The 21,348-nt window shown below is 56.4% G+C and overlaps 1 protein-coding gene across 3 annotated transcripts in view; it reads left to right on the top strand.

Moving 5' to 3' along the window:
- The window catches only part of WNT3 (Wnt family member 3), a 52,842-nt gene that overhangs the window by 30,427 nt on the left and 1,067 nt on the right, over nucleotides 1–21,348 (top strand). For 2 of the 3 annotated variants that reach the window (XM_006042301.3, XM_044938868.1), the window contains exons 2-4: nucleotides 13,043–13,284; nucleotides 17,061–17,326; nucleotides 17,901–18,388. In XM_006042301.3, the coding sequence (XP_006042363.1) occupies nucleotides 13,043–13,284; nucleotides 17,061–17,326; nucleotides 17,901–18,380 (988 nt within the window). In that variant the 3' untranslated portion in view covers nucleotides 18,381–18,388. Of the gene's footprint in view, nucleotides 1–13,042; nucleotides 13,285–17,060; nucleotides 17,327–17,900; nucleotides 18,389–19,956; nucleotides 20,894–21,348 lie in introns of those variants that run through there. The other variant, XM_044938867.1, reaches the window with a different exon arrangement.

Genomic DNA, 21,348 nt, shown 5'->3' with positions numbered 1-21,348 from the left:
CTCAGGCTGACACTTCCATTCCCTGGGCTTTTATTAAGCATCTACCTTTGTACCCAGGGAGCACCCCAGAGAACCCTGGTCCCACCATGGTTTCTAGAATGCTCAGCATCTCTCAGGGGCTTCACAGGTGGTGCTATTGGTAAAGAACTCACCTGCCAATGTAGGAGACATGAGAGACGCAGGTTCAATCCCTGGGTCGGGAAGATTACCTGGAGAAGGGCATGGCCAGCCACTCCAGTATTCTTGCCTGGAGAATCACATCGACAGAGGAGCCTGGTGGGCTGCAGTCCATAGGGTTGCAATGAGTCAAACACAACTGAAGCTACTTTAGCATGCATGCTCGCACACAGCATCCCTCAGGTTGATAAGATTGGACTCCTGGAGAGAACCCATTTGGCGGAGTATCATAAACCCCCAAGCCAGTCACTTAGCATCTTCAGGCTCTAGTTGCTTCATCCGTGAAACGGTGTAACCACCCTGTACAGGTCTGGAGGCAGAGGCTGGGCCGCAGCTTCTAGCTCTGAAGGGTCAGGACTCGACGGACCAAGTGTGACATGGTGTTCAGGGCTCACTTGTGAGTTCCAAAGTGCTCAGCAAAGCCAGCGCACTTGAGAGCCTGTCCCCCTGGGACACATTGTCCACCTGGGGTCCTGGTGCCCCTCAGGAGACCCTTCGGGTGTCTGAGGAGGAGGCCTTGGGCCTGCCTCCTTTCTCCTCAGTGGACACCCCCTGGCTCAGGCCCAGTCTTCCTGGGCTCATACCTGTCTCAAGGAAGATGCCCAGAGCTCGTGTGTCCTCTGGGTCCTGGGGGGCATGCAGCCCGGGGGACCCAAGCTGGAGCTGCTGACAGGTCAGAGAGGCAGGAGCCTCGCCCTCCCCTCCCTCCCCCGACTCCCAGCTTCTCCAAGGCCTCTGGTCTCCCCGCTTCCTCCCAGTTCTCACCCTCTTTTCCTCCCCCATAGCTCTGACCATCCTGCTCTGTGCTCCCCACCCCCCCACCACTCCTCGATTTGCCTGAAGGGGACAATCCCTCTCTCCTACCCCCTCCTGTTCTCCATTCCGATCAACTCCACTTTCCTATGAAATTGAGAAGGAGAAAAAAAAAAACACACCCCATGCTCACAACGAAGCAAAAAACAGGTTTCAACATTTTACAGGTTTCAACATTTTTCAGGCCGCCTTGTCACATCTTATCAGATCAGCCAGGAGCCTCAGGCCAGGCACTCTGGGAGCTGCTTTGGAGAACAGAAGCTGTAACATTCCAGCCGCGGCCCTGCCCCACCCTCTGCACCCCTCTGCCTCCCCTCCCTCCTCTTCCCAAAGAAACAGCCCACAGGGCTCACCCCTCCCTCTACTGGCAACTCTGCGAGACCCTTGGCTTTGCATGTCCCACCCCCTCCCCAACCATCTTTCTCTCCCTCCCACTGCTGCCCAGAGCTGTGGCCCCTCTGGGCTCTCAGGTGGTCTGAGGTGCCCACTTGGTCCTGAAAGGTTGCCTTCTAGAAGTCGGGGAGCTGAGGGAGTCATCAGAGGCACTCACAGAATGTCCAGGGGGCTGCTTGGCCAGTAGAGCCCTGAGTTGTGTTTCCGGGAGCCCTGAGATTTTAGGGAGGGAGAGGGAGATGCAGAGAGACACCCAAACCATCCTCAGCGGCTGCTGCCAGCAGGAGGGAACAGCTTTTTACTTTGGTTCCGTTTTTAGGGAGATGTATGGGTCTTGTTGGGCTTCCCTGGTGGCTCAGAAAGTAAAGAATCTGCCTGCAATGCAGGAGACCCGGGTCTTGTCACCCATGGCAATGGGGACCATTGGCCTGGAACAACCCCTCTCTCTCTCACACATTCATACCAGGCCACCACCCTCCGGTTCCTGCCACACCGGTGGTGACCTTGGTCACACAGTACAGAGTGACAGATCCAGACAGGGCTGACCAAAGTCCACAGGCCCAGATTTCAGCCAAGACCGCCTGAAGGAGAGACCCAGATTGTTGGTCCCAGGGCGAGAGAGACGAACTCCCAGGTGGGGGTCAGGTTGGGAAGTCCCACTGTGGGCGCAGAGAGGGACCGCCCCCTCCCCCCCACACACACCCGCAGGAGGACACAGGTCTGGACTGGAGGCTTAGGATGCATCCACATGCTCACCCAGGGAGGAGGGTGGGGACAAAAGTGGCCCAGGGAAGGAGCAGAGGAAGAAGGAAGGGCAGGGTGACTCACTCTGTCCAAGTCTACTGGCTTTGCATCTCCTCTCTCCTGATCAGGAAACCAGGAAGCAGAGCAGACCTGGGCACTGGGTGCCAACGTTGGCTGAGCCTAGCCCGGCCCACCTGTCTCTGGCTGGTTTCCGGAAGGCACTCCCCACCTCTTGGCCTGAAGTTCTAGCGCCCCTGGAGTGAGGTCTCCACCCCCATCCTCGTGCCCTACTCCCTTGGCTCGTGGCATCCAACACCCCTATGATGAGATTCCCCCACTGTCTCACTCTTTTTCCTAGTGCCCCCTGGGGGAGGCGAGGCCTCAAGCATCATTAGCTGTAAGACGGATTCCCCAGATCTGAACGTCTAGTCTCCGTCTTTCTCTTGGGCTCAGCTCTGCTTCTCCAACACCGTCTGGACCAGGGAGCCTGCAGGTCTCACCAGTCCCACAAACTTCCTCTGTCTTTTTCCCCAAACTACTTAACCTCTTACATTCCTTTTCTTTGTTGACAGTATTTCAATCTTTCTGATTATCTTGGCTCAAAATCTTGGTCATCCTTTCCTCCTTCCCGTTGTCTCCATGTGACCCATCCTTGCTCACTGCTTCCTCTTTGCTCCTAAGGCCACTGTACAGAGACCCACAGCCACAGGCCCCACTAACCTAGATGGGAAGTGCTCGGGGTCCAGCTCAAATAGGCTCACCCCAGACCCATGAAACCTGTTCCAAAGTTCAGTTCAGTCGCTCAGTTGTGTCTGACTGTTTGTGACTCCATGGACTGCAGCACTCCAGGCTTCCCTGCGCATCACCAACTCCTGGAGTTTGCTCAATGTCCCTCAAGTTGGTGATGCCATCCAACCATCTCGCCCTCTGTCGTCCCCTTCTCCTCCTGCCCTCAATCTTTCCCAGCATCAGGGTCTTTTCCAATGAGTCAGCTCTTTGCATCAGATGGCCAAAGTATTGGAGCTTCAGCTTCAACATCAGTCCTTCCAATGAATATTCAAGACTAATTTCCTTTAGGATTGACTGGTTTGATCTCCTTGCAGTCCAAGGGACTCTCAAGAGTCTTTTCCAACACCACAGTTTAAAAGCATCAGTTCTTTGGTGCTCAGCTTTCTTTATAGTCCAACTCTCACATCCTTACATGACTACTGGAAAAACCATAGCTTTGACTAGATGGACCTTTGTCAGCAAAGTAATGTCTCTGCTTTTTAATATGCTGTCTAGGTTGGTCATAGCTTTTCTTCCAAGGAGCAAGCATCTTTTAATTCCATGACTGCAGTCACCATCTGCAGTGATTTTGGAGCCCAAGAAAATAAAGTCCGTCACTGTTTCCATTGTTTCCCCATCTATTCACCATGAAACGATGGGACCGGATGCCATGTTCTGGGGGGTGTAGTCATAATGCGCAGACAGGCCTGAGACTCTTTAGCATAAACTGTCCCCCAGTCCCTCCGCCCACTCCTTTCCCAGCCTTCGGTCTCTTGGTATCCACCCCCTAGCCTCATTCTGCAGTTTGATGATGTCTATGCTTAGTCACTAAGTCTTGTCTAACTCTTTGTGACCCCCTGGACTATAGCCCACCAGGCTCCTCTGTCCATGGGGTTCTCCAGGCAAGAATACTGGAGTGGGTTGCCGTTCCCTTCTCCAGATGATGTCTAACAGATTAACACTCCAAATCACAGCTCAGGAACCTTCAATGGCTGCACAGTTCCCCGGAGTAAAACTTGGCACTCAGGGCACCCTTCCCCTCTTCTGCTCCTTTGTACGGCCCTTGGACTCTAGCTGGAGTGGACTCACTGCTGTTCTGTCTCCCACCTCTTGTCTGGAGCTCTTCCCTGGCACCCTAGCACCCCCAAACCCCCCAAGGGAGCCCAGCCATCCTTTACCAGCTCAGTGCCTGCTCTTTCATTGGGCCTTCCTGGTCACCACTCCCTGGGACCTGCTCTCTTCCGGGATGCCCCTGCTCTTACCATATGTTCTCTGGCATGAGGGTTACTTGGGTGGTACGCTAAAGGTGCCTGGGGACCCTCTGTCACTTGTTCATGGCACACACGGCACCCAGACCTAGTAGGTGCCACAGAAATGCTTGTTTTGACAGATGCCTCCTGGTCTGGGTGCCCCGTGGTTTGTGGCTTAGTTCATCTCCATGTTTCCAGTGCTTGGCACTCTCCCCAATTCAATCATCACTTAAACGTGTTTTGAGTGAATAGGCAGGAAATGAATTTGTTTACCAAGGAAAGACTTTAACCTACTCTCCTAAGGGCAGGCACCTCAGTGCGCTCCACGTGTTTATTGCTCACAGGGCTCCAGGCTGGATGGTTGGGGCTGAATTAAGATGGGAAAGCAGCAGGAGCCCTGGGCCTTCCAGGCTCCCAGGCTCTTGCAGTTGCTTCTTCACTGACTCCTCTCTGGACCCTGGGTCCCAGCTCAGCGTGTGGACCCTTTCTACCTTCACCTTTCCCTTCCTGGGTATAAATAAGGTTGGCCCTGAAGCTACCCAAATCAACTTATGGTGAGAACCACAGGACCCATTCATGCCTACTGAGCGAATGAATCAGCTGCTGATGGGCAAGGTTCAGGTAGATCCTGATGAAAGGCGACCACTGGGGTATCTAGGTCTGCTCTATGGGCCATATGAGCCCCTTGGACTCTGAAGCAACTCCCTCTCCTTGGGTCACCCTGAGATAGGTTCAGGGTTGGGTCGGGAGGGCATAGAGCTGTGCTTAGCACCCATGCAGCCCAAGTGTGCTCTAGGGAGGCTGAGCGGATGGGTAGAAAAAAGTGGTAGCTTGTGACTCTTGACCTAGGTCCCTCCTCTCGCTTTGTCACAAGCTCCCTGCCAAAGCACCAGGGTAAGCAGCCCATGCCACTCGTGTTTAAGCTCTTTGGAAGTTCCAGGAGTTGGGTGCACCTGGGTCTACTAGGTCCCTGCCCCTCCCCTGCCCCACCCACAGGGTACCTGTGTCCCTGAGTTTATCAGGTTCCCCTCGTGATGTCCACCGGCCCTGAGTGGCCTCTTGAGCTAAGTAGAAAGGTAGTGGCTTTGAGTTCCAAGGCCGATGCTTGACTCTTTTCTTTCTGCCCATTTTTAAGACTTTCCTTCTCCTTCTGGAAGTTTCCATCTTTCCCCAGGCCAGAGTTGGGCCCCTCTGGACCCAGAAACAGGAAGGCCATCTGTCCTGGAGCCAGCAGGTGGAGTACCAAGCTCTGGGCCATTGTAGGGTTTCCGGAAATATGGTGGTCATGCTGGAGGAGAGAGCCAAGGACCACAAAGGAGGTGTTCTGGCTCCTGCCTTGTTCCATCTCCCGCACTTCCTCCCAGAACCCATGCCAGTCAGCTGAAGAGGCACTGATTCTTTGGGTCAGAATCTTAGGGTGTCCTATCTGGGGCTAACAGAGACAGTTAGTCCTTGCCATTGAAAAAGCTGAGGGGGCAGACCAAGACTCCAAGAAAGGCATGACTCTGGGAGACTCGGCCACGGAGCCCAGCCCAAGACTGGAGAGCCCAAGCAGGGACCCTGGATCCTCTTCCTGGGGTACACCCTTGGACCTGCCTTCCACAGCCCTGCCCATATGTGGCTGCATGACCTGGGAAAACAACAAATTCTCTCTGGGTCTCAGTCTTCCCATCCAGAAAAGGAAGTGATTAGACTTCACTTTCCCTTTTCACTTTCATGCGTTGGAGAAGGAAATGGCAACCCACTCCAGTGTTCTTGCCTGGAGAATCCCAGGGACGGGGGAGCCTGGTGGGCTGCCGTCTGTGGGGTCGCACAAAGTTGGACAAGACTGAAGCGACTCAGCAGCAGCAGCAGCAGCAGCAGCAGACTAGACCAGTGGTTCTCAGAATGCATCCTGCAGAATGGCCATAGATGGGGAGTGAGGGGAAGGTGGAGGGGTGGGCCTGTGGGTCCCTGCCCCCCTCCTTTTTTCAATTTAATCGTTTTAAGTGTACAGTACAGTGGGATCAAGTTATGTTTGCAGTGTTGTCCAACCATCACCGCTGTTTCCAGAACTTTTCATCATCCCAAACAGAAGCTGTATCCTCCCCCTCCCAGCCCCCAGCTGCCTCTAATCTACTTTTGGTCACTATGAAATTGCCTATTCTTGGTACCTCATGTGAGTGGAATCATACTATATCTGTCCTGTGTCTGGCTTATTTCACTTGGTATAATGTTGTCAAGATTCATGTATGTTGCAGCATGTATCAGAACGTCTTTCCTATTCGTGGCTGAATAATATTCCACTGTATGGATTTGCCACATTTTGTTATCCATTCATCTGCTGACGGACACTGGGTTATTTCCACCTTTTGGCTGCTGTGAATAGTGCTGCCATGAACACTGGTGAACACATACCCAGTTGAATCCCTGCTTTCAGTTCTCCTGGGTCTATACCTTTTCATACTATTCATGGGGTTCTCAAGGCAAAAATACTGAAGTGGTCTGCCATTGTCTTCTCCAGTGGACCACGCTTTGTCAGAACTCTCCACTGTGACCCATCCGCCTTGGGTGGCTCTACCTTGGAGTGGAATTGCATAGGAGTTGGGTCATAGGAGCTTCCCAGGTGGCTCAGCAGTAAAGAATCCTCCTGCCAATGCAGGGAATCCAAGTTTGATCCCTGGGTTGGAAAGATTCCCTGGAGAAGGAAATGGTAACCCACTACAGTATTCTTGTCTGGAGACTCTCACGGACAGAGGAGCCTGGCGAGTTACAGTCCATGGGGTCACAGAGAGTCGAATGTGACTGAGCGCGCATGCATGATGATTCTACATTTAGCTTTTGGAGGAACAGTCCCTCTTTTTATCTGTTTTGTGTACTGGGGACAGGCAAGGGGGGTGTATATTTGGAAAAAATTATCTAACAAAAAACACCCTAAACTAGATGACTCCTGAGGCCTCTTTAATTTATCGAATACTACAATGTTAGAAGGGTCTAAGGTAAAAAATGTAGGTAAGTTTGATTGCAAGGGAGGCCACCTGGTTGGGTGAGGGGCCCCAACTCACATGGCCCATTAAGGGAAGTAGGGTGGGGGACAGCATGGTGTGCCCCCCTTACCACGACACGTGGTCCCTGCAGGGCAGGGCAGTGCTGGGTGGACCACCGAGTCTGTGGGTCCACAGGACCACCATCACGGGGCCCTTGGGGGCCTCACAGTATATGCCATCCACCTCAGCTGGGTCAGCACCGGGCAGCCCTGTGCTCACCAGGCAGACCCACCTCCAGCTTCTGGAGACAGAGGTGCCGCGGGTTGGTGAATGGCTTGGTGGGGGTGGGAGTCTGATGAGACCACTTGTGGCATTGAAGCCCGGCTGGTTTGGAGAAAGTCTTTCATCCTGAGAGGTCAACCCCGAGGCCTCAGGAGCCGCCTGTCGCCCGCTGGCACCTGCCACCCCGTCCGCCTGGCTGCTTGTGTCTGTCCTCAGCCCAGCTGGGCGGTGGGTGGTTGGGGTGGAGGGTGAGCTGTCCGTAGGGGAGGGTGGCAGGGCCCTAGGGCCGGGCCGGGCAGGAGTTGGTATAAATAGCCCTGCCCAGCTGGGAAGGCCTGGCAGGGCCCTCCGCCCTCCCCCTCACCAGCTGCCGGTGCCAGGCGGGTCCCCACCTCTCTTGGGAGCCTAGCCATCGTCTCGGGTCCTAAATGGAGGAACTTCCTCAGCGGAACCGAGGAGTCTTGTCCTGTGTGTAGGTGGAACCTCCGGATGCTTGGCGGCCTGGGGAAAGGGGCTGAGGGGCTGCAAAATGGCGGGAGAGGATCAGGCCCTTCGGGAAGGAGTTCTTTAATTCCTCGCCTGGAGAATCAGTGAGTGCTTGTCATGGGTCCGCCTGGCCCTTTCGTAGGCCAAGTGTGCTTGTGTTCGTGTGTGCTTGTGTTCGTGTGTGTGTGTGTGTGTGTATGTGCATCTCCGTCCTCAGGGAACTCACACCAGCACAGCCATGGAAATGGAAACACATCATTTCAGCCCTTTGAGATTAGAAGGCCTGAGTAAGGTAGAAAAGACAGAGGGAGGAGAGGTTTACTTTGGTCTGGGAGCCCACGAGAGTCTTCAGAATGGAGGCAACCCAGGAATCAGAGGTTGAAGGCTGGGTGAGATGCTTGCCGGGCTTGGACAGTGAAGAGGTGCTCCAGGTGGGTGGCTGCTAGACACATCCGCTTCAGGCCACTTGCACTTTGGTACGAAGAATGGAGATTGAGGCTCAGTGTGACCTCCGCCCGGGGAACATGCACTTCACTGCTGGGGACAAGGAGCTGTGAGTCAATGCAAGTTAATGCATCTGTGGTGGGTGGAATCTCAGACATGAGCGTGTGTGGGCAGGAGGCTCGGGCCAGGTGTCAAGGCGTGTTTGGGGGAGGGCAGCCATCCTGTAGATCAGTCCCATGGCCACAGCCTCATTGGTCCCAGCGCCAGCCCGTAGAGCTAAACCCCCATCCCCAGAGGCCCTGGCTCATTACCGGCAGGATGTTCATTTCTGAGCTGAAATCCCTGAATGGAGCATCCTGGAAAGATCCCTCTGCCCTTGCCCTCTGGGTTCTCTTTCACACTCGGCCAGATCACAGATGTCTGTTTGGCCACCCTGGTGAGGACTGAGCTGCCTGGAGAGGGGCCAGCTTTGCTCTGGCCCGAAGCATCCTTCCCAGTGATGGATGGGAAGGGGATCTGGAAGTTCTGGTGTGTTCTGTCAAGTCAGGGATGGGAGGGCTCAGGAATGAGGTTGATGACATACCAGGGAACAAAGTGCTGGGGACGGCCCTAAGCACACAGTAACCACCTCAGCCATCATGACCTAGAGGGCTTCGTATATGCCGGGAGCTTTATGTCCTTCATCCCTCCCATCACGTGTATCTTCTAGATGAAGAAAGTGAGAAACAAGGGGTAAATAAACCACTTGAGATTGGCAGCTTGGGAACAGCAGAGCTGGATTTGAATGCAGGCAGCCTGGCTCCAGATATTCAATGGGTTGGACATGGAAAGCAGGAAGGAGACAGGGTTTGGTGGGAGGAGGGTAAAGAACTCATATCTATGAGGCGGGGGCGTGCTCTCTGAGGCCATCACTCCTGGAGTCAGACAAAATCTACGGTCGCCCAACTTCTCTGCCTCCGTTTCCTCATCTGTAAAACCAAGATGACAGCAGCCACGTCACAGAGCTGTTGCTGAGGATTAAGCAACATAGTATCTGTGAAGTGCCCGGCATAGAAGTGCTAAATAAGTGATGGTCGTTGTGATCTCTAGTGCTGCTACACGAGACTTGCAGGGGAAAGAGGAAGTCTGCTTGCTGGAGGGGAAACGGCAGCTGTCTGGGAGGAAGAATTCACAAGCAAGGGCGGGTGTCCCCAGGGGAGCACAGGGCACCACACCATGGCATCCTCTTCTGAGTGATGTTTGGGGGGCAGCTCTGGCCTTTGCGGCCACCCAAGCCCCGCCAGGGCGTGGGGCTCGGGCATGCTGCTGGGCTGGGCAGGCCTGCTGGGGACCCAGGGGGGTAGGGGAGATTGGTGCAATCAGGGAGCAGGGAGCCCCTCAGAATGCTGGGATGAGGAGCAGCCTTGCTGAGTGGAAATGAGGAGCCAGCAGGGCTTCCCCACACCCCGGCGCCCTTCCCTGCTGCGCAGCCAGCCTCACCTGGCTTCGTGGGTCCAGCTTTGCCTCGGACGAGCCACTTCTCTCTGTGGGCCTCTGTTTTCTCATCTGTATAATGGGTTTTGTACTCTCTAAAGGCACCTCTTATAGGTTCTTATTTTGAACCAGCTTAGCTTGAGGGTGTGCCAGCCTGTGGAAGCACCAACAGGTATGGGAAGAGGATGAGAAAGGAGGCAAGGAATGGGGGGTGGAGGAGGGGTGAAGGAAGGGTCCTTGAGTGCCCCTCAGGTCCTCCCTTCATTCCTCTAGGCAAAGGGAGTCTGGAGCCTTGGGGCCCTGGTGTGAGAAGACCAGTAAATGGGGGGGTGGGGCGCGACATGGGACAGAGCTCCCTGGTGCCAGAGGTGGTCGTGCCACAGGCCTGCCCAGGTTGTAGGTTGCAGTGGGGCCAGGAGGCCAGGTTGAAGGACGGTATAAGGTCCGCAAGGCCAGTCCACCCTTCCGGAGACAGGCATGGATGGAGGCGCCTGCGATGGGAGGCTGGGGAAGGCTCTGGCCAAAGGAAGGGACATGGAGTTTGGGCAGTGGGTGCCAGGTCTCTCTCCCCATGATACTCTGGGACAGTTAGGGGCCAGACCAGGGTATAAGGAGGGAGCAAAGAATCACCATATTCTTTTAGAGGGTCTGTCGTTGCCTGCTAATGCAGCATATGCAGGTTTGATCCCTGGGTTGGGAAGACTCCCCTGGAGGAGGAAATGGCTACCCACTCCAGTATTCTTGGCTGGGAAATCCCATGGACAGAGGAGCCTGATGGGCTACAATCCATGGGGTTGCAAAAAGTCAGACATGACTGAACACACAATATATATTGATTATCATTATTGTCACAATAACCAGTTTTTAACTGTAAATGGAGGGGCAGGGAGGGTGACCCAGCAGATGCTGTGTGTGTCCTGGTGCCCATCATGGGGCTCTGGGCCGACCCACCCTATCACCTGGGTTGACCCACCCTATCACCTGGGTTCAGTCTGGAGGCCCAGGGTGCAGACGGGCCAGGCCTGCAGGGCCCAGGCAGGCACTGCCCAGAGGAGGGTGGTACATGCCCCACGTGCTCTGGAGTCAGGTGAACAGGTTCCAGTGAGCCATCCCTTAGTAGCTCCGTGGTCTGGGTTGGTTACTCCACCTGTCCGGCTAAGCCATAGGAAACAAGCTGCTGTAACAACCCTCGTAGGTCCTAGAGTTGTTACAAGGACTAAATGAGGCAGATCCGAGGAAGAGGCTTGGCCTGTGTGGGGCACAGAATTCTCCTCTAATTAGCTAATCTCAGGGGCAAGTCAGGCCTGCAGCATATCCCTCCTTCTCCTTGAAAGGGTTTGTCATTCAAGATCTGGAAATTTCTCATAAATGTTACCATCCAGACACCCAGACCTGGGCCCCCCATCCCTCCCCAGTGGAAAAATGAGGGCCCGACTGTGTCTCTGATAATGGAGCCCTGAGCCAGCTCCAGGTGGAGGGCACCACACCACTCCATGGTGCCTGTCACGAGCGCATGATAAGAGCTGTTAAGTGGCAGACATTTGGTTCATCCCTGTGTCTAGTCCAGAAAACTCTTCTGTGCTTTTCCTTGATCTGCCTCTTGGGTCTTCTACACCTTCCTCCCAAGGCCTTGTCTTCATTTCGCCCTGGGGACTTGATGGAGGCCACTGCCAGACCAGAGCCTTGGTTAGTGCTGTATACAGGGAGAGAGGAGGTGGGTCCTGATGCCTACCCTGTGCCAGCTCATGCTGGCCCTGATCACAGACAGGGCTGATTGAAACTGGCCTTGAAGTCTACTGAGACCCACGGATCATTTTCTCAGCTTCTCTCACAAAATGTCATTCCTCCTGTTCTGTGCTGGGGAGGAGAGTGGAAGAGGAGCACCTTGGTTTTCCAGTATTTTAATCTCTTGTTCCTCCTCTTCCTCCAGCTCCCACAAGACCTTTTCCCCCATTCACTCTTTTCTTCTTATTATTTTTTGTCTTTCTTTTCTTCCCTTTTTTCCCTTTCCCCCTGTTCACTCTTTATAAAACCCAAGAGGTTGACAGACTATTGATTGAATAGCGGGACAGTAGAGGGACATGATTTGATCAAGATTATTTGTGTCAGATCGGGAGCTATGATCTGAGGTCTTCTCCCTCCTCACCCTGAGCTAAACTTTTATGAAACAAAGCCAAGCTTCAGTCTCTGGTCAGAGAAGAGACAGAGCTCTGGAAACTTCTAGGGAGCTGCAAAGATGGTCACAGAGGCCATGGTGGACAAAGGACAGAGGACCTGGGGAGAGACGCTGGGAGGCTCTAGGCTAGGTGGGCATCGTCCTCAGAAGAGGCTGAGGAGCATGGCCATGGGTGGCACATGTGTGTGCGTGCATGTATGTGTGCATATGTGTCTATGTATGCATGTGTGTGTATATGCGTGTGTGTGCATGTGTGTGTGTGTGTGTGTGCGCGTGCGCACGTGCAAACTCCCTGCTGGGACTGATGGTTCTCTTTTTGCTTTCTCTGAAATGTGATGGGGGTCAAGCCAGCTCTTGCCATCTTCCTTTCTATAGATTTTGTTTCCTTCCCATGGATCACTGGTAATCTCCCACGTGACCCTAGAAACCAAACTCCCAGCCTGACCCCTCCCTATCAGGAAAATTGGCCCAGAGCCTGGGAGGGACTTGACCTGGGCCCCTAATACCATCTTTCCATCCAGGGTCCTTTTTATAGCATTGCACTGCCCGCTGGTGCCCCTGAAAGCTGGAAATGCCCACAGCAGAGGGCTGACTGCCTTAGATCAGTGCTCTGCACTTCAAGAGACAGTGCACGGCTGAGGTCAAAGGCAGTGCGTTCGTTCGTTCATTTATTTTTATTTATTTGGTTGTGTTGGGTCTTAGTTGTGGCGCACAGGCTCCAGTGTGTGTGGACTGTGTAGTTTGCCGCATGTGGGTTCTCTAGTTGAGGCACACGGGCTCAGTAGTTGCAGTGAGTGGGCTTAGTTGCTCCTCGGCATGTGGGATCTTAGTTCCCTGACCAGGGATTGAACCCACGTGCCCTGCACTGGAAGGCAGATTCTTAACCACTGACCCACCAGGAAAGTCCCAAAGGCAGCACATTCAGACACCAGGTTTCTCAGGACTAGGGGTTCAGGCTCATGGGCCCTCAGCGGCTCCACCTCCCCCGAGTGCTCACAAGAAGAAACGATGCCCACGATGGACCATGTGCTCGGTGCCTACAGTGCCACTACCCTCTGTCTGCCCCGCAGGTCCCTGGCACTGGGCCAGCAGTACACATCCCTGGGCTCACAGCCCCTACTCTGCGGCTCCATCCCAGGCCTGGTCCCCAAGCAGCTGCGCTTCTGCCGCAATTACATCGAAATCATGCCCAGCGTGGCCGAGGGCGTGAAGCTGGGCATCCAGGAGTGCCAGCACCAGTTTCGGGGCCGCCGCTGGAACTGCACCACCATCGACGACAGCCTGGCCATCTTCGGGCCCGTCCTCGACAAAGGTACTGTCTCTGGGCAGGATAGGAGGTGGGGGTGTATGTGGCTCAGGACACAGGCGTTCTTCCACATCAGGGTGCCTCAGCTCTGAGCCCAGGGTCCCCAGGGGAGGACAGAAAAGCTGGTCACCTCCACACAAAGTAGGCCAGGTCCCTCTCTGGCCTGACCCAGGTTGTCTCTGTGGCTGCCACACCTTCTCAGGCGCTTCCGGGGGTGCTGAGCAGCCTAGAGATCCTGAGATCCTAGGGCGGGCTAGGAGGCTGTGGGTGTTCTTCCCTCCTGGCTGGCACAGCGGATGGCCTCAGGCTTTGATGTGGACTTCTGTGACGTTTTCCCAGTGCTGTGTTAAGTGCTATGCAAATCTAGCTTTAGGGAGAGATGAAAGCACCGCCAGCCCGAGGTCTCTCCCACATAGAAAATTCTGGAGCCTGGGAGGCTGCCTGGTGCTGGTGGCATTGCATGGCATCCTGTGAGTAGTTTCTGCTGGTCACGGTGCCCCCAGCAGGCTGGCTGTGCCTGTGGACTATGGTGGGACTCGAAAACCTGCTGGCCTCTGGGTAACTTTCCAGCCATCATGGAGATTCACAGGTTGTGTCTGAAATGAATGGGATTCACATAACTTGACTTTGAACATGAAGGCACTGGGAGAAAGGGATAAGGTGGGCCACTGGTCCCAAGAAGAAGACTTTGGGGCTGATGAGTTCTGGGCTGAAGATGGGCAGCTCTTTGAGCAATTGCTGTGTCTAGGAATGCAGTGACCCTTGCTGCCCTCCCGGGAGCTACCATTTCTTTTCTGCAGCAACTTGAAGCCTCTCAGCCACCACCAGGGCTTTGGCACCCAAACCGGTGAACCTGGCCTTCCCTCCGTTTAGAAGAGCTGCATTTACAGCCAGAAAGAAAAGGGACCCGAGAACCAGCTGGACCTGGGGAAGGGTTGGTGGGGGGAATGGCATGGAATGAGTGCGGGAAGCCGACCCCCCATTTGGGAGTGCAGTCCCCGTTTACCTGCGCCTCTGGAGCGCCTTGTAAGTCCGACCTACAGGCAATTGTCATGGGACAGAAGGGCAATTAGCGAATCAATGGATGATGATTCTGTTTACGCTTCTATTACCAAAGCTAATTATTCCCTGTTTACATAAAAGGTTTGGCCTCTAATTGGGGCCAAGTGGCGGCGGTTTGCATTTCAAACTTGATCTTGCCGGCGTGTCAGTCTCACCGCCTTCCGGTGCCCCACCTCGGGCCAGGTAGCGCTTAATAAAACAGCCTGGCGTCTAGACGCGCTCCCCAAAGCAACTCATCTTCTGATTGCTCTTCTCCGCGCGGGATGTGAAAACCTGTGAAAACCGGGTCTCTGAGCGTATTATCCCTTCAAGTCTGTGTATAACGTTTTAAATCCCCGTTGTAGGTTCTAGGACTTGCCCACATGCCGAAATTGCAGGACAGTTTTGTGATGGGGAGGCGTGGGTAGGATGTCAGAGAAAGGAACGTGAGGGGAGCTCAGGTTCCCAAGTCAGAGAAAGGGGAACTCAGCGGTCTGCGGGAGGAGGGCCCCCCAACCCCGCGCCCGCATGCGCTCCCCAGCGCCCGAAGCCTGGCGTGAACGTGTTCGAACCCCGCTCTAGGCTCCACGCTCGCGCCCCGCCTCTGGCGAGCCCCCCACCCGCGCCGGGCGGGCTGCCAGGGTAGACCTCTGCCCCCGGCTTTGAGACCCAGGGTGGCAGGGAGGCGGTCTGTGCCGGGGTGCGCGCATCTTCTGCGGCCGCCGGGGACCGACTCCCCGGGGCCGGCGCGCCCGGAGCGGCGGCAGGGGGCGCCGGGGTCGGCGGCCGGAAGGCGCGAGGCGGCGAAGGCGGGGTGCGGGCGGCCGGGGATCGCGGTCCCCGGGCGAGGCGGGGGCGGGGGCGGGCGGCCCGGAGGGGCTTAGGCAGCTTGAAAGGGGCCCGAGCGGCGCCCCCCACCGCGCGGCCCGGCCCTGCGCCCGCTGCGGCCGCCGCGCCATTCACACGCCCTCTGGCCATTCGGCGCGGCGCGGGGGCGGGGGGCGCCGCTTCAATGGGGATTTCGCGGGCCGGCGCCGGGGCCGGGGGCGCGGCCCGGCCGCGGGAGCCGCCCGTTGCTACGCGGTGGCGGCCGGCCCGGCGGCCCGGACCCGGCGGCCGCATTATGCGGGTAATGCGGTGTGACACCGCGCGAACAAAGGCGGATTGAGCGGCCCAGCGGGCCCCGCCGGACGGGGACCGGCACAGCGGGGCTGTCAGCGCCGCTCCCAGGCTAATCCCCGCCCCGCCCCCGTCGCCCCCGCGTCCCCGGGGCTGGGAACCGAGCGCGGCCCGGAGCCCGGGCGCCGCCGCCGCCGCGAGAGGCCGCGGGCCGGCCGGAAGCGAGGCGCTCGCCCTCGGCGCCCCCGGCCTCCGGGGCGCTGAGGGGTGGGCAGCCCCGGGCCGGGGTCGGAGCCGGGGCGCCGCGCCTCAGCCCTCGGGCGCCCCCGTCGCAATCGGCCCGGGCTGAGCGGGTCCAGTGCCCGGGCGGGCCTCTCCCACTCCCCGCCAGCCTGCCCGCGAAGGGGGCGCGTCCTCCTTTGCCGGTGGTCCACACCACGAGGGGGGACCGGGCTCCCTGTTCCGCCGAGACCAGAGCCACAGCCCAGGAAAGGAGACATGCAGGCCAGCAGCCCGGTGTTCTGCAGCCTGCCTGGCCTTGGGCAGGTCGCCTCCCGGTTCCTGGGTTCCTCACCAGTAAGGAGAAATGGTTGGACAGAAGGTCTTCCAGGCCTTTGCCTCCCTAGTCGTCAATATCTGTATCTGCAAAATGGGCCTATAAGAAGGCTTTCTGTCTCATAGGGTAAGAGGATTAAATTGGATAAAGCACATGAAGGGTAGAACCTGGTGAATACCCACTACTCAAAGTGGTTATCATTGTAACAAATTTGGGGGAGTACCCTGAGAATCTTCTCTTTCCCTTTGCTGGATCCTGGGACAGAGGCAGGGCATGTGCCCTGTGTCCCTCCATCCTCCTGAGAGGTGCTTGACCTTCTTAGTCCAAAACCTTGGCTTTGTCTTGGGTAGAGGAAAGGAAAATGGAAGGGGGAGGCTGAGATGCCAACCACTGTTCTCTTGGTCAGGAACTTTGGTGGCAGAGGGAATTTGTACCCATTTTACAAAAAGGGTAACTGAGGCTCAGAAAAGGAAAGGGTCAGGGCTTCCCTGGTGGTCCAGTGGTTTAGACTCCACACTCGCAGCACAGGGGGCAGGGGTTCCATCCCTGGAAGGGACACTGGGATCCCACATGCCATATGGCACTGGCAAAAAAAAAAAAAAAAAGGAAAGCATCTGCCCAGGTGTGTCCAAGTAGGGAACGGGGGTCTTGGGCAGGTTTAGGCTGTTGGTTCCCAGGCCTCACTCCCCACAGACGTCAGGCTCTCAGGAATGGGAGGGCCCAGGCCTGTGCTGGATCTCCACTTTAGATAGGCAGAGGGTAGGGGGACCTGGGACCCGGACAGATCAAGGGCACCTTATCTCTTCAGCAACCTGCCAGAGCTGTCTTTCCACCCATTTCTAACAGGCTCCACTCTGCCAGTTAGTGACTCTGGGCCTCCGTTTGCTCATCTGTAAAGTGGGGATACCCACTAGGAGCTGGGCCAACCAAAGAGGGAATGGCATCTGGGTTCCTTCCTTTCCATTGGGGCTGGTGAGCCCCCTTTGGCAGCTGGGGAAGTCAGGGGTGGGGGGCGGCCTGTTTCAGGACCCAGTCTGAGCAATGCCTCCCTGTGGCCTCCCTGCAGCCACCCGGGAATCGGCCTTCGTGCACGCCATCGCCTCAGCTGGCGTGGCCTTCGCAGTCACGCGCTCCTGTGCGGAGGGCACCTCCACCATCTGTGGCTGCGACTCGCATCATAAGGGGCCGCCTGGCGAGGGCTGGAAATGGGGCGGCTGCAGCGAGGATGCTGACTTCGGGGTGCTTGTGTCCCGAGAGTTTGCAGATGCACGTGAGAACAGGCCAGACGCGCGCTCGGCCATGAACAAGCACAACAACGAGGCTGGCCGCACGGTGAGCCCCCTCCGCCCTCCCCACGGCCCTGCCCGAGACCCCTTCCGGACCTGTCCCTGTCCCTCCCTGTGGCCCATGTGCATGCTGGGCTCCCTGCTCTCCTTTCTCCTTGGACTGTTCCCAGCCCCCAGCTTACTCCTGCCCTGAAGATGTTGTCAGCCCACAAGTGTGGCAGCCCCAGGGAGCGGGTACCAAACAGCCCATCCTGGGCACTTTAGCTGCCTGTGTTGCTGTGAGATCCGTGGGCCTGGCTTTGAATTCAGCCTCCGTCCTTTCCTAGGTTACTTGACTTAAGGCGAGTCACTTAAGTTCCCAGCCTCAGTTTCCCTATCTGTTAAACGGGGGTCACAATCCTTATTTCCCAGGGCTTTGAGAAATGAATGTGATTTCTGCCTATGCCGAGGTGTGAAGGGGAGGGAAGCGGGGAAGCAGTGGTCACCATTCTTAGGTCTAAGTCTCAATCCCCAGTCCATTCTCATCCTGGCATAGGGGAGGAATGGAGGAGGTTTCAGCGATGGGGGTTGGAGGGCCTGGTGGGGTCAGTCTGGGGACCAGCTGCGGCTCCTCTTCCCAGACCATCCTGGACCACATGCATCTCAAGTGCAAGTGCCACGGGCTGTCGGGCAGCTGTGAGGTCAAGACCTGCTGGTGGGCCCAGCCCGACTTCCGCGCCATCGGCGACTTCCTCAAGGACAAGTACGACAGCGCCTCGGAGATGGTGGTGGAGAAGCATCGGGAGTCCCGCGGCTGGGTGGAGACCCTCCGCGCCAAGTACGCGCTCTTCAAGCCGCCCACCGAGAGGGACCTGGTCTACTACGAGAACTCGCCCAACTTTTGTGAGCCCAACCCCGAGACAGGCTCCTTCGGTACCAGGGACCGGACTTGCAATGTCACCTCCCACGGCATCGACGGCTGTGACCTGCTCTGCTGCGGCCGCGGCCACAACACGAGGACGGAGAAGCGGAAGGAGAAGTGTCACTGCATCTTCCACTGGTGTTGCTACGTGAGTTGCCAGGAGTGTATCCGCATCTATGACGTGCACACCTGCAAGTAGGGAGCCAGGTAGGGTGGCTGCGTGGGGAGGCTGGGGGCGGGGCCTTGGTGCAGGGCCTTGGGCTTGCCTGTCTTCTCTTCTTGACGACCCCGTCTACTTCTGAGTGACCCTGGACATGTGTGTTTCCACGGCCGCAGTAGGAAGGCAGGATTTCCCAGGCTTCAGTGGGAATGGTCCTCGGGCAGTGTCTTGGTGGATTACACAAAGCACAGATAATAACCAAGTTTGTGCAAATGAGGCTCCAAGCAGTTGATTCAGTGCATGTACAAGTTAATAAATTATGAGCCAGGCTACTTCACACAGCCACTAGCTGTCATGATTGAGCATCCGTGGAGCCAGAGCGGGGGGTATTGTGGGATTGGAAGCTGGGCCCCCTGACTTCTCGTCTTGACTTGGCTCCTGACTTCCTGTTCTTTTCACTCCTCTGGGCCTCAGGTTTCTTACTGTAAAGTGAGGGGGTTAAAATACTTGGAATAGCAGGCCCCAAAGTCTCTTGTACCCCTGGGGCAGAATCATTTTGCATCCACCTTGAACTTAGAAGGCAGGATTTTGCACAAGCATAACTCCTACCACCCTCAGGAGGTGGGTGGGGGGAAGCGGTGTGTAAGCCCGTATCCCGGCACATCTGAGGCTTGGGTGGAGCGGGGTGCACTCTCACCGCGTTTATGGCTGGTGATGGGGAGGAGGAAGGAGTCAAGTTCAGAGTGATGGTGGTGAGTAATCGAGGGATCAAAGACTGCTACAGTATGTTCCCAAGCTTCCCAGAGGTGGCCTGCGTGGGAGACACTGTTGCCCAGCCCTGGGGTCCATAGGTCCCCAGGACAGGTCACGCTGGGCATGTGGTGGTCCTGTTCTTGGAGGGTTTCTCAGCCCCTGTGCCCTCTCTCCTATTTCTCTGGCCTGAGAAAGGGCCTGGTCCATAGGGATCTGCAACCCAGTCCGGCTGCCACCACTTGCCAACCGTGTGACCCCAACAAGACCGTCTCTTGTTCTGTCGTCCTCCCCACAGCTGCGGTGAGGAAGAGTGAAGGGCACTGGGGACAGTGCTCGGTTCATTGAGGACTCATCTTCCTGGGTTATCGCTGCCTGGGGCCGTGTTGGCAAGGGCACCCCACTGGCCAATGTGGTTGGGAGGGGTCGGGCTTCTCTGCAACAGGGAGGGACCGCATGAGCAGGGGAGAGCTCTGATTGAGGGGTTACTGACTCAGCCCATCTGGGGAGCCCCTCTGTGTAGCTCAGGTTCCATCCTGGCAGGGACGGAGTCCAGAGAGACAGCAGGAGGCACCACTTCTCTGGGTGCCTGAATAAAAGCAGCGTGGGCAGTGGAGAGGGTGCACGGGTGGTTCCAGCGCCACCGCTTCCCAGCTGCAGCCCAGCTCCCTCACTTGCACGTCATGGTGATGATGGGAGCCAGGCAAGAGTTTTATGAGGTTTGAGCAAGCTGGCAGATGTGAATGCCGGTCTGAATACAGTAATAACAGAAAGTGATAAATGCCATCAGAACCCTGACACGAGGGCAGTCATCCTGCGAGAAATGGTGGCATCACTTGGGCAGTTACATTTAATTGCTTTTCAGAATGATGGAAGAAAAATCAGTGCATAGACGAGAACTCCCAGGCTCACTCTGCATGTCAGGAAAGTCTGAAAACTGCGGTGCCTCCTTGCTCTGACATCTACTCTGCCAAGCAGGACACAGCTCTGGCCATTATGAGAAGGCTACGGGGAAACCAGGCTTCAGAACACTAGCTCTGGAGGGGGCCCAGGGAGGCCACCTGTGTAGCCTGCCCATTGTAGCCCAGGGCCCTGCCTCCAGAAAGCCCCAATCTGTGGGTCCTGCAGAGGCCACTCTGGCAGCAGCCCAGGCCCCGGCAGTGGCTCCAGGATGTCACAGCTCCGTTCCAGCTCCTCTCCTCTCTTCCCCTCTGAGGGCAGCTGAGTGAAGCCAAGCCATCTGCTGGGTGGGCCCTCAGTGTCCAGAAACCCCCCCCCACCTGCGATCTGATACTGATCCTAAGAGCCAACACTCCCCATTTCTGAAACGGAATGGCATTTCCCCCTATGGAACACACTACATGGATGTGGAGAATGGTGGCCCTGGGCCTCTCATATACGGAGCCCTTGCTCTGGACATGTGGAATCTTGTCTCCCCGTGTGGTGCCCTTTTGATGAACAGTTTTTGTTGAGTGATTTGGGGCAAGTGGTTTTGCCTCTCTGAGCCCCCGTTTCCTCATCTGTTAACTGGGGGATAAGAACTGTGATTCTCGCAGGCTTGTTGTGTGGATGAGAGCCCTGTGCACGCAAAGAGCCCTGACACGGGGTCCAAGGAGGGGGGAGCACCCCAAAGCCTGGCCTCCAGGAGCAGCTTCCCCCCGGCCTGCTGCTGTTTTGGAGCCACAGGCTGAGACCATTACCCTCCTGTCCTTTTATCCACCTGACACTCTGCAGGCAGGACGGGAACTTCTGAGACAGGCTGGTGTAGGTGGGAGAGGGCAGGGCGCCCCCAAGCAGGACACATGCCCTCCACACATCGAGGAGGAGCTCGAGCCTTCCCCTTATGTAAGGGCCTTCCTTAAGGGGAAAACCTCTCCACTGCTTGTTGATTGTGTCCGGTGTCTCAGGCGAACCACTGATTTCCCACCTCACAAGGACCAGTCTTGTGCTTTTGTTATCCTGATGCTGTGAGTGCAGCAAGCTAGAAAGGGCTCTGCACAAGAGGCAGGTGGCCTGGCAAACCCCAAGTCCTGGCTCTGTCACTGAGTCCTTGCGAGACTTTGGACATGTCTTTGGAATCTCGCTGAGTAAAAGTCTCCTACTGACCAAGGAGTTCGGGGTTGATGGGGAACGCCCATCAGAGCCCTTTGGGCTTCAAATCTTTTGTGACATGTAAATACATATCTGAGCACACACACATATCTTGAAATACATACACAAATGAAGAGAAGGTACACATTGGTGCGCCCATGAGGAG

This window comes from Bubalus bubalis, chromosome 3, assembly GCF_019923935.1.
Source record: "Bubalus bubalis isolate 160015118507 breed Murrah chromosome 3, NDDB_SH_1, whole genome shotgun sequence".
Classification (NCBI taxonomy): Eukaryota; Metazoa; Chordata; class Mammalia; order Artiodactyla; family Bovidae; genus Bubalus; species Bubalus bubalis.
Note: the sequence above shows the minus strand (reverse complement) of the source record. Positions and strands in the feature narration are given on the sequence as shown.